Source organism: Haliaeetus albicilla, chromosome 7 (genome assembly GCF_947461875.1).
Source record: "Haliaeetus albicilla chromosome 7, bHalAlb1.1, whole genome shotgun sequence".
Taxonomy (NCBI): Eukaryota; Metazoa; Chordata; class Aves; order Accipitriformes; family Accipitridae; genus Haliaeetus; species Haliaeetus albicilla.
The window spans coordinates 10,307,267-10,321,962 of NC_091489.1; the positions used below are offsets into that span (position 1 = coordinate 10,307,267).

Here is a 14,696-nt window from a genome sequence, read left to right on the forward strand (position 1 = left end):
TCCATTCTGACTGTTTTAAAGAAGTGCTCTAATCCTGCTACTTGGTGAAGTATAGTAGTCTGAATTAGGGAAGTGAAATCTTGTATCTTTCACTGTAAACTTATTGAAAGCTTGGGTTTGCTTTTTTTTTTTTTGTTTTATAAAGTGTTTGGCTCTCTCTCCAGAGTGTGCGATGGAGGGGCTGGGGCATGCACCATTGCAATGGTTCCTACTCAACAACATTTCTTAGTCTACTTAGCCTTCAACAAAAACAAAGCCTTTGGTCAAAGCCCATGCTAATAAATTGTCTGCCACCCTCAGAAACGTATCTTTAATAGAATGGTTGGTTAAAGCTGGAAAAGCTTTTTGCAAGTGTCATGACAGTAGTTACTACAATGAACAGAGGCCTGTTCTGCCATTCTGAGCTACAGATGGTGTCTGCTTTGGTACTGAATAGTACAGCACGATAAAGGGAACAAAGTCTGTGATACACAAAGGGCACATTTTGTCTGCTAATAATAGGCTTGGGACTGCCATAAATTCTTTATATAAATTATACAACAATACAGATTCTCTTTCTTAAGTTTTTCTTCATCTTCCTTGTGGTTGAAAACCTGGGTAAATAACTTCCTATCGTTTTGCAGCAATTCTTGTGTGTGCTCTTTGCTGTGGTGAGCATAGTCAGCAAGGGCAGTAAAACAAATGTTTCAGGACGCTGATCTAGACTCAGTGCCTCACATAATGGGGTCTCATATAAACTAAAAGGATAGGCATAAAGATTTTTTTAATCAGTTAATTCCCTGGGATGCTGACAGCTGCCGTTTTGTTATTGCCTATGACTGGCACATTCAGAAATACTGTCTCAGGGCTTCCTCCCTGGGCAAACTCTCCTACGCCTTGGAGGGAGAAACATGTTGGAATGGAACAGGATGGCAGCACCTCCTGCTTAACTGTATTCAAAATACTGGGGTGTTGTTTACTGAGAGATCATGTCTTCATATGTTTTCTCTTAACAAATGAGACTAGCGTTGGTGGTAGTGATGGTGAGGGGACGTCAATACGGTATTTGGTAGGCCAGAATACTTGGCAGGGGACACTTCCTCTGAATGCTCAGCTGCTAAGATTGGACTGGTCCTTTCCAAAATTATACAAACATGTCTTAAGTAACCTAAGAGTTGATTTTTTTCTGGAAACACGGCTGGGTCATGGGTTAGTACTGTTATTGATGTTTCCTTTTTGGGCTTATGGAGTATAACTGACAGAATTACAGTGTCAGGGAATAATTGAACAAATTGTGTGTATTGTGCATAGCCAAGCTTTTATTCTCTTGCCAAAATCAACTGATATTTGAATGTGACAAGGGAAAAAGCCAATAAAGCTAGAATTAAGGGGCTGCTACTACCTCTTGGTTGGGGACCGTGGCTGGCATAGCCTGTAGAGGAAGGCACAACTTCTATCATAAAGCTCTGAAGCTTGTGTTTACTTTGGAGCTGTTCTTGAAGATAGCAGAGGCCATAGTGTATATCTTATGAAGTACAGACAATTCAAATCAAAATATAAATGGACCAGATAGAGGAGTATTGGAGCCCATGGAAAGTAGTCATATGCTCATGGGTTTTGCAGAATGAGGACTGAAATGTGAAAATTTGTTTCCAAAGCTAAATGTAAATTGACTCAGAAATATGGTATTCTCTTTCCATGCTTACTTTTGCAAATGTTGTTGTCAAGCCTTTTTCTACAATAGAATTAACTTTTATTTTAGTGTATTGAAATGTAAAACAAAGTCTGTATTAACAGTCTGTTTATAGAAATAAATGCACTCTGTAACCACTAATACTGTTTGGTTTTGCAGGTTGTCTTCTGAATTTTGGTTGTCTTCTGAAGGTACCCTCTTGCTTTCTCAGCAAATCATGGACATCGTTGGCTTTCTGAAGTCTCAATTCATTTGCCACCTTCTGATCTGCTACATATTTATAGCGTCAGGACTGATCATTAACTTCATTCAACTCCTTACACTTATACTTTGGCCAATCAACAAGCAACTGTTCAGGAGGATCAACTGCAGGCTGGCTTACTGCATTTCAAGCCGTAAGATTTAATTTTGGTTTTTAAAGTATTTTCATATTTTGTCTTGAGGAAATTGCTAGAAAAGTTCTGAAACAGATTTCAAAGTAACCTATATAAAGGTCATTACTGCTTCCTATTGCATTTGTGTGAAGAGATGTCTGCTTTATTGAAATGTCCTGTTCTACTGACATGTTTTGCACTTTTATATTGGGATACTTGCTTGACTCAGGATGTTGAAGAAAGAATGCCTCTCATTTGGCTATCCATCATGTTACATTAAGCCAAATGAGAAATATTGACCACATAATAGCTGAACTTGCTGCAATGCATTATATGTAGGCTTACAGTGTTAACAAGTCACTTCCAATAATGCTTTCAATCTTTTTATCATGCATGACTTTGTTTATGATCTTGGTTTAAGTTTTCATGTGCAAAAATACTGTTCAGGACTGGGAAATAACAGTAAAAAAAGGAAAAAATCTTTGATTCCATGTGCTTCTTTCTTAAGCCAGTTGTAAAGTGTTGTTTCTTTGAACAGGCATTTCAGATTTAAGCTGCGTCTGTATGTTTTCAGTATATGCATATGGTTATAATGTAGAATACAGCAGGTAGCCTGTAAGCATTGAAAGAAGTGGGGGTTGCAATTATTTTTATTTTTCTGGGGGAGATGGGAGCATAAGCTCAGGATATTGCTCAGAAAGACCACACATTTGTAACTGCTGGGAGACGTAACAATTCACTGACGCTTGACTCAACAGGTAGTTCCAGTGGAGTGAATGAGACCTATATCCATTCATTTCTTCTTTGTTAGTAGGAGGTTGGTAGAATCTCCACCTGTCAACAGTGGATTATCAGAGCATATGTAGTTTTCTTGGTATTATCGGTCTGCTTATATATTTGTTTTTAAAGAGCTATGACTGTAGTTTCAGCACTGATTTATTGTAGTGCAACTTCTGACTTCTGCATAATTGCTGTCAACTTACAGCAGAGAGCATTCTCCACAGAAGCTGTTAAAAAAATACAGTAATGTGCCTGTGTTCAGTAGCTGGGAGTGTGCTGTTGCATGTCCACCTTCCAGAGAGATTTCCCTGGACCTTTCTGAAACTCAAAAGTACTTTCTAAAAATGAAACTGTTACAAAGTGCATGCCTTCTGAGGCTCTTTAAAGATTTTTCAAATGTGATGTCACTGTCAATGCCGAGTGAGTTATAGATGAAATCATACTGGGGAAAACAGCCCTCCAACGCAGTGTTTAAGAATTGTGCTGCAGAAATGCAGCAAAATGGTTTCCTTCAGGTCACCTGTTCTGCTACTAGGAACCTGAAAAGGGAAAGCATTGTTAGTATTCATAATGAACCGCTTGAGGGAGAAATCTGCCACATGCCTCAAGTTGGAGGCCACTAGGGATTATCTGTCTCTCATCAGTGACTCTGATGTGCAACTATTCAAAGCATTTTTTTAAAACATACTTTTGACTTAAATTTCAAAGCTGCATCAGCATGGATAGGCCCAAATAAATTGGGGGTGCTGTTGTATTATTTCTGTAATAAAGAGAGGGTGCTCCTGCTTAAAAAATTCATTTTTGCTGTCCGTGTGTACGTTCCTGGAGTAGTGAGTTCACAAGTACTATTCATTTGTATGTACAAACAGTGGCATGAATATGGCCAGTTTTTTACCTTTTTCCTTGTAGCATAGTGTATGTTTGAAGTCATGGAATGTAGAAGACACTGTACAGCTGTATACAGGTATATATAGGTATATTATTATTGTTTTTCATGCAGTGCCTTCTGCCCCATTGGCTACTTAGTGCAGAGACATCAGCCACTCTGGAGTCTCCAGAGTGAATCCTTTAGCTGCCCTCGATCTAGTCTCATCTATACTGGGGGGTGGCCACTGTGTAAGAGCAAGTAATACTGCATGCTTGTCCTTGGTTGGGCAGATGGCTTTGTACTCAGGGTTGCTGATCTAGTCTTCAGTGCTGACACTGCTGGAAAAGGTTGTAAGATTTTTGCCCAATCATGCTCAGAAAAAACTGTCTCTAGGTTAAAGACAGTTATTTTAGCTTTACAACAGAGCAAGCTAGCACTTGATATGAGTCAACCTTACCTGAGTGATATTTGAAAAGCGGAAAATGATAGTTAATTAAAAAAAGTATTTGGAAGAACTGAAGAATGCAGCAGACCAATTAAAACAAATGTGTTTTCGTAGTAGTGTATATGTAAGATAATGCCTTTTGGGGGCCATTCGTGTGCTGACTAATAAATAACTTAAGTTGGGTCTGTATGGGTCTGATGAAAGTTATGGGAACAGCCTACACTTTGAGATAATGAAGCTCACCCTTGGAGGATATAGAGAGGCATGTGCTTTGCAATGGTGACAACCATATGTTGCTTTGAGTGGCTTGTACAGCCTGAGTCACCAAGTCAACAAAAGAGTGAAACAGAGCGGGCATGATTTAACTTAAGAATGGAATGAAAGCAGCAGCTGCCTTTAGATCTTGCAAGTTCAGTCAGTTTCCATTTGATGTCAAAAGTAGAGATAAATGATTCCATAAAATCAGGGGAGAGCATTTCATCTTTGACACTATGCTCTTTGGGAGAGTTTTTTTTGTATTTCAAGTAGTGGCGGAGTTTTATTCTACCCTTTTTCTTCCTATCTCCTTTCTAATATAAAAACATAGAATATTCTCACTTCTTCATGTGCAATGTCTGCTGTCATACTGCATATGGGAAGCTAAAATGCTATTGTGATTAATGACTTGTCCTCACTTCAGTGGCCCAGCTTGAGTTGGGGGTGCTTATCTGTTCACATGAATCAAGCTAGACTAGCTCAAGTAAAAGTATTCATAGAATCATTTAGGTTGGAAAGGACCTTTAAGATCATTGAGTCCAACCACTAACCTAGCACCGCCAAGTCCACCACTAAACCATGTCCCTAAGCGCCATATCTGCAAGTCTTTTAAATACCTCCAGGGATGGTGACTCCACCAGTTCCCTGGGCAGCCTGTTCCAATGCTTGAGAACCCTTTTGGTGAAGAAATTTTTCCTAATGTCCAATCTAAACCTCCCCTGGTGCAACTTCAGGCCCTTTTCTCTCATCCTATCACTTGTCACATGGGTGAAGAGACTGACCCCCACCTTGCTACAGCCTCCTTTCAGGCAATTGTAGAGAGCGCCAAGGTCTCCCCTCAGCCTCCTTTTCTCCAGACTAAACAACCCCAGTTACCTCAGCCGCTCCTCATAAGACTTGTGCTCCAGGCCCCTCACCAGCTTCATACCATAAAATGGCTGTATGGACTAACTGTGTTTTGGTAGTTGAGGACATGTAGCTGTGTGAGCTGCTACTTCTCTACTGTGAGTGTGACGACAGCACTATAGCTTCTCACCATAACTACTGACAACCCAGCAGGCTAAAGCTATAGACTTCAAACTTCTCTTTGTCAATGCAAGTTTGAGAAGAGGTGGAAACCTGCTTCCCAGTTTGAATTTACAGTGGAAAGGATTAACTAGAGCAACAACTTGCTTTTAATGGAAAAGAGCAGATGTAATGGCACACAACAAGTTACCTTCAATAATTGGTGTTGAGAAGTTGTTTTTCTTCAAACCAGTTGTGAATCTGGGTTGGTCAGGTAGGGCGAGTTTAGCTTCTCTGCTGACCTGCTTCATTATAGATTAGCATTGGGGAGAACTTTCTAATGACAGTGTTGCAAACGAAAAAATAATTGGCTTTGATAAACTGCCAATTTTTCTGCCATGGCTTTTTATGAAATTTGAATTGGGTAAATGTTCTTTAATTGCAGATTGCAAGCCTTGTTCCGCTCGAGTCTCCTGCTCCCCACAGCGTGTGTTAGCCAGATTGCAGTTTGGGTTGCTTTTATATCTCCAAGATACTTTTCATGTTTTACTATGAATAAACTCTTCCTGTTTGATCCCATTATCCCATTTCACAAATATCTGCAAGGTAATGGTTAGTTCTAGTCCTCCTTCATCTGTATGTCTCAACCTTTACGGAAGAGTATTAGTTGCAGAGAGTGAACATTCAGCTTGAATGGACTTTTGTCTGTGTTGGTCTTGAAATGAGCTAAAAGACTAGTAAGGGTTACACACCCTCTGTTGTGTTTTGAGTTTAAAGAAACAAAACAAAAGAAAAAACCCCAAACCAAAACAAAAACCCAAAGACTTTGGGCTTCTAACTTTCAGAAAGTATTTTCTGGCTCCAAGTGTATGTTCAGTGTCTGGTTCAACTGCCTGTTAATCCCCCTTTTGTAAAATGACAACCCTGATAGTGCACCTCTAATAAGGAAATTGAACACTGCAAACCCCTACAAGGTGGCAACAATAAAAATTTTAAAAATAAATGTGCTCGTAAGATGGCATTAGAACAAAGGCTGGGCAAACAGTCCATCTTATTTTTTATTTTTAAATAATTTAAGGACATCTTGTCCTCAGTCTCTTTTTCCAGAGAACTGAGAGCCAAGATGTATGCCAAGGAAGAAAGCACTTAGTGTGGAATACATCACAGTTCTCATGGATGCTGTTTGTGCCTGAATTGGAAGAGGTGGGAATACATCTTCCTCTTGCCCTTTATCTGAGGACAGCAAACCACCACAAATGGTACACACAGCTTTTTTGCACTAGCTCGTAAAGTTGGCCAAACACATACAGGGTGTCTTGGGTATTAGTGCCGTGTGTGCAGATGGCTGCGTAGCTTGCTGGGGCAGTGGGAAAGTGGTTTGTACTTCCTGAACCACTTTGTGCTTGGTAGGCTGGTGCAGTGCTACCCTGGGGTGAGGAGAGCTTGCTGGGCTCCTGCGGGCTGTTTGGGACATAACTCTGCCATGTGCTAAAACTGTGAGAATGGGACACAACAAGTACAGGACAAATGGCTTCTTTAGTGGTGCTGGGTGTATTTACTCAGGAAGGTATTTTGCCTGTGAGTGGAGCAGTGGTTGATAACTTGTCCTCTTGCTGCCACTGTGTTGGGGGCAAATTAGCTTCTTCTTGTGCTGAAACCCACCTTGCGCTCCCAGGGTGAGTGGCAAACTGGCCTCCTGCTGACTCTCTGCACAAGGTGAACTTTGCATAAACAAAAGATCTGCCAACAATGGCACAGTGGTGGGGACAGGTGCATAAGGGCTTTAAAAGCAACCGACTTAGCTTCTAATCTGCCTTCATAAATAAATTATAGTAGTACTAATACCTATTCTTGTGCTATGAAAGGGCTGTTATTACACCTCTGGGTAAAGTTACACTATGTAGACTGCAGTTTGTAAATCCCTCTGAGGAAAGGCCCTTCTCTGAATGGAAAGAGGCACCCTGATGCCTGCTCATTGACTGCAGCAAAACCAAGATGGAAACTGATTCTTCTTATGACTAAGCTTTCTAGAAACAAAACCACAGGAAATTGAGAACTGTTTCAAGTTCATCATCTTGGCTAGCTGTTACGAGACAGTAAAACTAATTCCTTCCATGTACAGCTATAGGCTTTGCAATGTGAGAACAGGGCATCCAAATAGGGCTCTGGGGCAGTATTGGGGCCATGTTAATCCTCAAGTTTGTTTTGTTTCCCTGGATGTAACCCACTGCCCCCTTGGAGTTCAGAGGAGCCCTTGGCCATTTTGGTGGTTGTTCATACTAAGGTGGTGCTGGGGCAGAGAGAACTCTCTCCTCTGGTGCAGTTGAGTAGGTGGGAAGGGGTGGGAAGCAAGAGGGCCCTGGAGAGACAGGGCTTTCTTCTTCCTCCACTTCCCTCTGTTGCCATCTCACACTGCAGAGGAAGCAGTCTGCTGTTGTTCAAAGTATGCCACAGTGTCCTTAATATAATCCTGTAGTGTTTTATTTATAAAGCAAATTGAGTTATGCTTGTCAACGTAGATGTAGCAAAGAGCTTTCATAGGGCACTTAGGACTGCTTTCTTAGCCTGTTTGCAAAGTTGTTTTGAGTAATGTGTGCAAAATGACTTTTTCTCAAGTGCTACTTTTCCATATAAGCCTTTGTTATCTTGGTTCCACACACCACACTCATACGAAGCCACTGGCGACAAATACTGAGGGAAAACTGGAGGCCAGATTTGATAGTCAGGCAAAGAGAAAATGTTATTTTGAACCTTTGGAGAGCTAGACCATCACCTTAGCCTTCTTGTTTTCCCTCAAGCCATGCCATGGGGATGACTGTAGAAATAGAGTGTACTAAGGAAATGCCCATGTTAGTTTTAATGTAGATAAACTATGTTACTGAGGGCAGGATAGTTATGGTAGTGCAGAGATCTGAGTAAGTGGGTGCCCAAGTACCTACCTGGGTGGTGAGGTGTTTGTTGCAGCCTGCATCAAGCTCCATGCTGCTGTGGCAATTTTATTCTCAGCACTCAGGCTACCTTGGGTATCTCTAGACAAACCATTGCCATACCTCTTTTCTGTAATGTAGTCTTAGGTTTCTTCCTGTGTTCCCTGCAAATCTAAAGTAGGGGTTTACATGTCAGACTCGGGGGTATCCTGCTTGTAAGTTCCAATCATCAGTGTTGATCATTGAGCTGCATACAATAAGGTAGATGATTAGCTTTCTCTAAAATCTACTTTTGTTAGATTGATGAATGTCATTGAATCTTTGGATTCTTTTGCTCTCAAAAAATAAATTCATAAGGGTGTATCATGTGTGACAGATTTTGTTAAATATAAAATATGCTTGGAGCAGAGAAGAGTGTATATATGTCATTGTATGGTAGTGTTTAATTTTCTAACTTGCTTTGTCTTCCCTTCCATATAAGTAATGTAGTAACATACTTAGCACTGCATCATAAAAAAGATCTAGTGAAAAATGAGCAAAGTGACAAGAGTGATCTCACCTCTTGTTGTTAGCAAGGACAATAGAATGTGAGAAAGTAGTATCTGATTTACTGAAGCCATCAAAGCAGGGGCAGCAGGAAGTATTCCTCTAATTTAAAAATAATACATGACAAGTTATGAACTCTGTAGCAGTATATGGTTAGCTTCTACAGCTAGATTGCCTTTTAGTGTTTAAAAGTAGATAATTCCATCAATGTGGGGCAAAACTAAGCTCCAATTTTAAACAGTCTGCGTATCTAAATTTTATGACTTCAAGGTTTTGTTTTTGTTTGCCCAAAACATACCAGTAGTCAGCAGTTTAGCAAAGAGCTCTCTAGATTGTACCTCTCGTGACAACATGTCTGTTGGTAAACAAAATGTATCACTATTTGTTCACAAAATAATGCTGAGAGATCAGTAGATTAAATGTTTCAAGCTATGAAGTACAGTGCAGTGTGTATTGGTGTGTTTTCCACAGTGCTCTTGCCTGCTTCATTCTGGGGTCTGAGTCTTATTCTAGGGGCGGTGGGCTGGAAAGTAGACTGAGAAGTATGCCATAATACTGAAATATGAACCGCTTGACTCTTCAAGTGATAGGCTGTATAATGACATTCATAAAGTCAGTCAGGATCCATTTTAGGGGTAGCGGAGAGATCACACCATTTTTGTTTGTGGATGGGATTTTGAAATGTTTTTTTGTTGCTGAGGATTCTCTTGTCATATGATGGCATGTGCCTCAGTATCCTACTGTTGAGTTGTGTGAATTATTGTCCTGCAAGCTTGTGTGTGCATGGCCACATATGAGCATACACAGTTTCTTTCTGGTAGATCGTATTTGCTGTTATGGTTGATTTCCCTTTTGAAGCCTTCCAAAGGGTAGAGGTAGATCTCTATCATGCTGAAATGAGTTTTGCACTCAAAAACTATTAGTTTGCTTTGCTCTGACAATGTAGATATTTTGTTAGAGTAGAAATATCTAATCTAAAGTATCATCTACTCTAATTTGTTAACGCCTTCCTCCAGCCTGCTTCCTAATACCCTTTTATACTTGTTATGTACTTGTGGCAGTGCTGCTGGTTATCTGTACAGTTCCCCGCTGAGACCAAACCTTGAACTTCTCTAATTTGGAAAGACTGAAGGAGCCAGTCACTGCAGCAGGTTCTCCATTATTTTGCTAGTAGAGTAAGAGAATGTGTTTGTTCTCTGGATCCATCACAGCTTGAACTCCCTTTTTTCCAGATTGTGTTAGCGGAATTATATTCATCTCTGTGAGTAAGTCCTCTGCAGTGCCTAGCAAATGCCTCCGTATTTTCCCTACTACCATTAACTTTCTGTATCAACTAATAACATTTCAGTCCCTCTCATTTTATGCCACTTGCAGGCATCGTTATCCAGTTTTCATGGTGGTTCAAGTATTGACAGTGAGCTTTAGTGGATCAGCCAAGACTGTATGCTGATTGCAGGCATGCTGTGTGAGTGTAGTGCTGTTCTGTTCATGAAAGTGTGATTGAATGACATCTGTGCATGACCTTTAGCAGAATTCCTAATTCAACCTAAAACGGATATGGTCTGTTATTACCAGCTCTTAGTTTAGGAGAAAGGGACAGCTTTCTGGGAAAATGGATGTGAAAAAACCTTTTGGTTCTGATGCTTTCTATCCAAGACTGATGAAGAGCTAGAAAGGCACTTAGTCTGATCTTTAATGAAAAGAGCATCTTCACTATCATTGATACTATTTTGCTGTTGCTGGAGCCTTTGTAGAGGTTGCTTGTCTTCATTTTCTTTTTTTTTTTTTGCCTCAGATTCCTGATCTGAAGAAGGGTGATGGTGATAGCCTGCAGACTGGAGAGAGGGATGGCAGGGAAGCAATAGAAGGTGAACCACATTCTGTTTGGTGTCTGGCATCTCACATCACAAAATTTCTAGCACCTCTTGTTAAGGATTAGATCTGGCCAGCAAGCTTCCTAGATTCCTGAACTGGGGTAAATCTGCAGTATTTGTATGAAAGTACTTACATCTGACATGACATAACTGAGGAACCTAATATCTAATGTTCCAAGTCATAGTACAGAATATGAAGACATTAATGTTTGTATGAGTTTGTTGCTACAGTTGTTTATTCATTAAGGGTGAATATCACAATCAGAGGATCAAATTCTTCTTAAGAGACATTGCATATTTGTAGAAACCCCATTTTAGCTATAGGGCTGATTTTAATTGCTGAAATGATACTAAATCTGAAGTATAACCTCTTGATCCTATGTAAGCTTCCTGCAAAGATGCAGAGAGTAGCTCATTGATCACCATCACCAGTTACAAGCAAATACAAACTAGCAGTAATCCAGCCCTGTCTGGGGAAGAACACTACCTTCATAGGCAGAACTACTGGGGTAATTTTGAATTCTCCCGTGTTTAGTCTCTTGTGTTTGCACCAAGTGAGGTGCAGTGTGTCTTGTCTCATTTGCTATTGGTTGGCTACATCATCTGCCTCCCTGCTCCCTTTTGAGCAATGTGCACCACTAAAAGTGTATACCTAGGTGATTCTCCCTCTCCCAAAAGCATGTAAGTCACCATACTAGCAAGTTGTTATGGAGTAGGTTTTCCAGCTCCCACTGCAGCAAGGATTTCAGCTGCTGGTTCAGTGAAAGTATCTGGTGTCTGACTAACTTTTTGCAGGAGGATTTCCAAACTGGTAGGAAGCAATATTTCCTTTCAGCAGGTACTTGAGGTTTTTCAGCGTGACAGCTGAAAGGAAAGAGCTTCCGAGTGTACATGCTTGGTACTCCTCAGGTGGTTATTTCCTGTGACTTGTTTGCAACCTGCAGGTTAAGGCTTCTTACTTGAGGATTATGTTGTTTTCTTACTTTGGAGACTGTTGTAAGGTAGCAGGGTCTTGTTGGGCAATCTAAATGTATGTTGCTGAATTTCCTTTACATCCATCTTGGCGTAGTCTATGCTTAAACATGTTTCTTCCAACACCATGTTCAGAAGTAGGAATCCTTTAACTCTGGATAAGAAACCGAATGGAAATGTATGCAAAACAATTCTTTCATTTGCCTGGTTTTGGAGAGGCAGTTACCATTTTGCCAGACTCATTTTGGTCCTTGCCGAAATAATATTCGAAAAAATGTAAGAAACCACAAAGAGATTACAGTGCAATTGTTTGTGGGTAGATGGTTTTGCTCTTCTGTTAGCCCACTTTTATTAGTATTTTATATCTGTGTGCTTTTTCTGTACTCAAGCAAATTGCATTGCAGTGTCAATAACTAACATTTCCTTTCTCTCATGGTGTTAAAGAAGCGGGAAGTACACTTCAGTCTGATTATCAGTTCACTTAGCTGTGTTTCTAAATTGAATCTCCAGTATACTGCATCTCTGAGCGTGGCGTTTTCTTTGAAAGTCAAAAAACAAGTGAGCCTTCTAATACAGGAGGGCTTTTCCATTGTACATAAATTTCTTACTGCTCATTGGTACTTATGTGGCTCTGCTAAAACAAAAAAATCCAGGAATCAATATGTACTGCTGATGAAAGATTTTGATGAATGAATGTATCTGCTGCCTGTGTTAGGTAAAGAAATATAGAGAGTGATTGTACAGACTTAATTTCTTGCTGTCACTTCTAAAGAAGCTTGCCCTTGGTTTTTGGGAAAGCGTGGGAGTTCTGCAGCTGTGAGACTTTTGACAGGGGCTCTCATTAATATAGCTTTACTGCTATAAAGGAGCTCCTTTCCTGCACCATCCTTGAATGCTGTGGAGACCCTTATTGGATTTTTTTTATTTTTTTCTTGAAGCAAACAAACTCAATACTATTCTCTGACATTTTCCAGGCTTTTCCCCTAGCTCATATGTTTCTCATCTAGAGATGTGCAATGTGCTAGTACCCTGCAGTTTGCTGAGGACTCTATATTGGCAAGCTAGCTGTGGAGAACTGAAGAATCTGTTACTTCCTTCAAACTCAGACCATTTCTCTGTAGGGCCTATGTGATAGACTTTTGTAATGCTATTCTTTGTACAAAGGCAAAAGATAGGGAGGGGGATGTTAATGTTGCAGTGTTCAGAAAAGTGCTTTCATTGGCTGAATTGGGTTCTATTTTCAGAAATTGAATGCAAACTGATCTCAGCTGAATTTTTCAGAGTTGTCCTACCCACCAAAATATATCAACTAAAGTTTTATTATTTGAACGTGTATTGCCTTCTGTGCTCATAAAGGAGGAAGATACACAGGCAAAATAGCTAATATATGTCTTCAGTTTCCAGATGTTCTTCGTCTATCTAGAGTTTAAAATTGAGACCACAGTACATTTTCCTTTTAGTATGACACTATATTTTCAGTATTTTTTTAAATGCTAAGAGTTCAGAAAATTTCTGGTTGGATTGAAGCTCACTACGGAGTTTGTCTTCCTTTTGTCTTCATAGGCTCTGACTCAGTGCTAGAAATCTGCATTAATTCATGCCTAAAATTCAAGGTTTCCTGAAAGGTAATTTAAATTTCCTTAGCTGTATGGCAATAGCTTGTAGCTTCCTGTAGGTGCATGCGGTCCTCAGGTGAGAATTAGAGAGGCTGGAATGGCAGATCCATGAGTCTTTGAGATACGGACTTTATTCTGATAATAAGTGATGGATTTCTTCATGTGGAAAGCAAATGATGGTTGATAAATAGACTATTGTGCAAGTGCAGGTGAGCAGAAGGGCAAGCAATGTCCCAGGAGCATCCCAAACTGTGTGGGTTACACTATTGGACTTAGTGACTTAAAGTTAATGGGAAAGACAGGACCTGATATGTGCTGCTACTCAATGTATGTGCCATGTAAGTAAGTCCTTGAAAAGTTCTTTTTCTATGTTGGAAAGATGGGAATTGGACTTCTATTAAGAGCAGTGGTATGCTAGGTTCTTCCTGTGTTATGTAGGATATTGCAGTGTGGTAGTAATCTTCAGGACTGTTTTTCAAAGGTGTTCCTGTGAACAATATGAGAAGGTTGAAAATACTGTTGAGTACTTTGTCCCAAATGGGGTGGGAATGATAATGCTGTCTCTGACCTTCATACAAAGAGTAAGAGTCAGGATGCTGGAGTCTGTCCTTTATTTCCAGTTTGTGTCATTGATCTGTTGCTGTAGAAAAGTCCTGTAATCATGATCACATTTTTACGCAGGGAAGACCAAAAAAGGGATAGGAAGGTTGTCTGTTTGCATATATGAGCAGTGCCTGTTGCAGGTGGGTACTTTTGTAGGATGTCTTTCTTGAGATAAGAAAAATAACTGTTAGTAGAAGAAACCCATGGGACCAACTTGTCTGTCTGGAGGGGCACTTTTACTGAATTCTGGTGTTACAATTAGAGGGTCATTCCTGCTGCTCCCTTTGGTGCCTCATTAGGCCTTCAACAAGGGGTTGTGTGCTGGCCTTCGGGGACAGTCCAGCTGGAGAGAGGAGCAGGAGGAGATTCCTGCTTAATTGTTATCTGCACTGACTGGTCCTGTTGCCACGAGGAACTGCTGGTTTGTTGAAACATAGGAGTATTGCTAAATTCCTTGGGGAAGAAGGATAAGAGGAGCCTTCAAATGTGAGACAAATATCTCTGACACATGGCTGTTAAATAATTAATTTCCCTAAAGAGTTTGAAAAGAGCGTTTCAAAACACTGACTACTGCAGATCTGTATGTGTGTTAGACCCCGTTGTACTTGGCGAGGCTGGCTCTGTTCCCTATGCTGTGTAACTCCGAAAGAAGAAGCTGTTTTGTACGCAGATTGTGTAGGGATAAAAGTCAGAAAAAAGCTGTGAAATGAAATGTTTGAAGTGTGCAGCTGTTTTTTCTGAAGGGAAGGTTGCTTTTGA

General features: G+C 40.3%; 1 protein-coding gene across 3 annotated transcripts in view; it reads left to right on the top strand.

Moving 5' to 3' along the window:
- The window catches only part of AGPAT4 (1-acylglycerol-3-phosphate O-acyltransferase 4), a 76,966-nt gene that overhangs the window by 14,963 nt on the left and 47,307 nt on the right, over positions 1–14,696 (top strand). Inside the window, exons 1-2 of one of the 3 annotated variants that reach the window (XM_069786899.1) lie at positions 1,932–2,067; positions 10,668–10,740. The exons of 1 other annotated variant lie outside the window; for it this stretch is intronic. Coding sequence is in view for 1 of the 2 variants with exons in the window: in XM_069786898.1 (XP_069642999.1) it covers positions 1,832–2,067 (236 nt within the window). In the remaining variant the exon portion in view is untranslated. Of the gene's footprint in view, positions 1–1,831; positions 2,068–10,667; positions 10,741–14,696 lie in introns of those variants that run through there. One more of the 3 variants, XM_069786898.1, reaches the window with a different exon arrangement.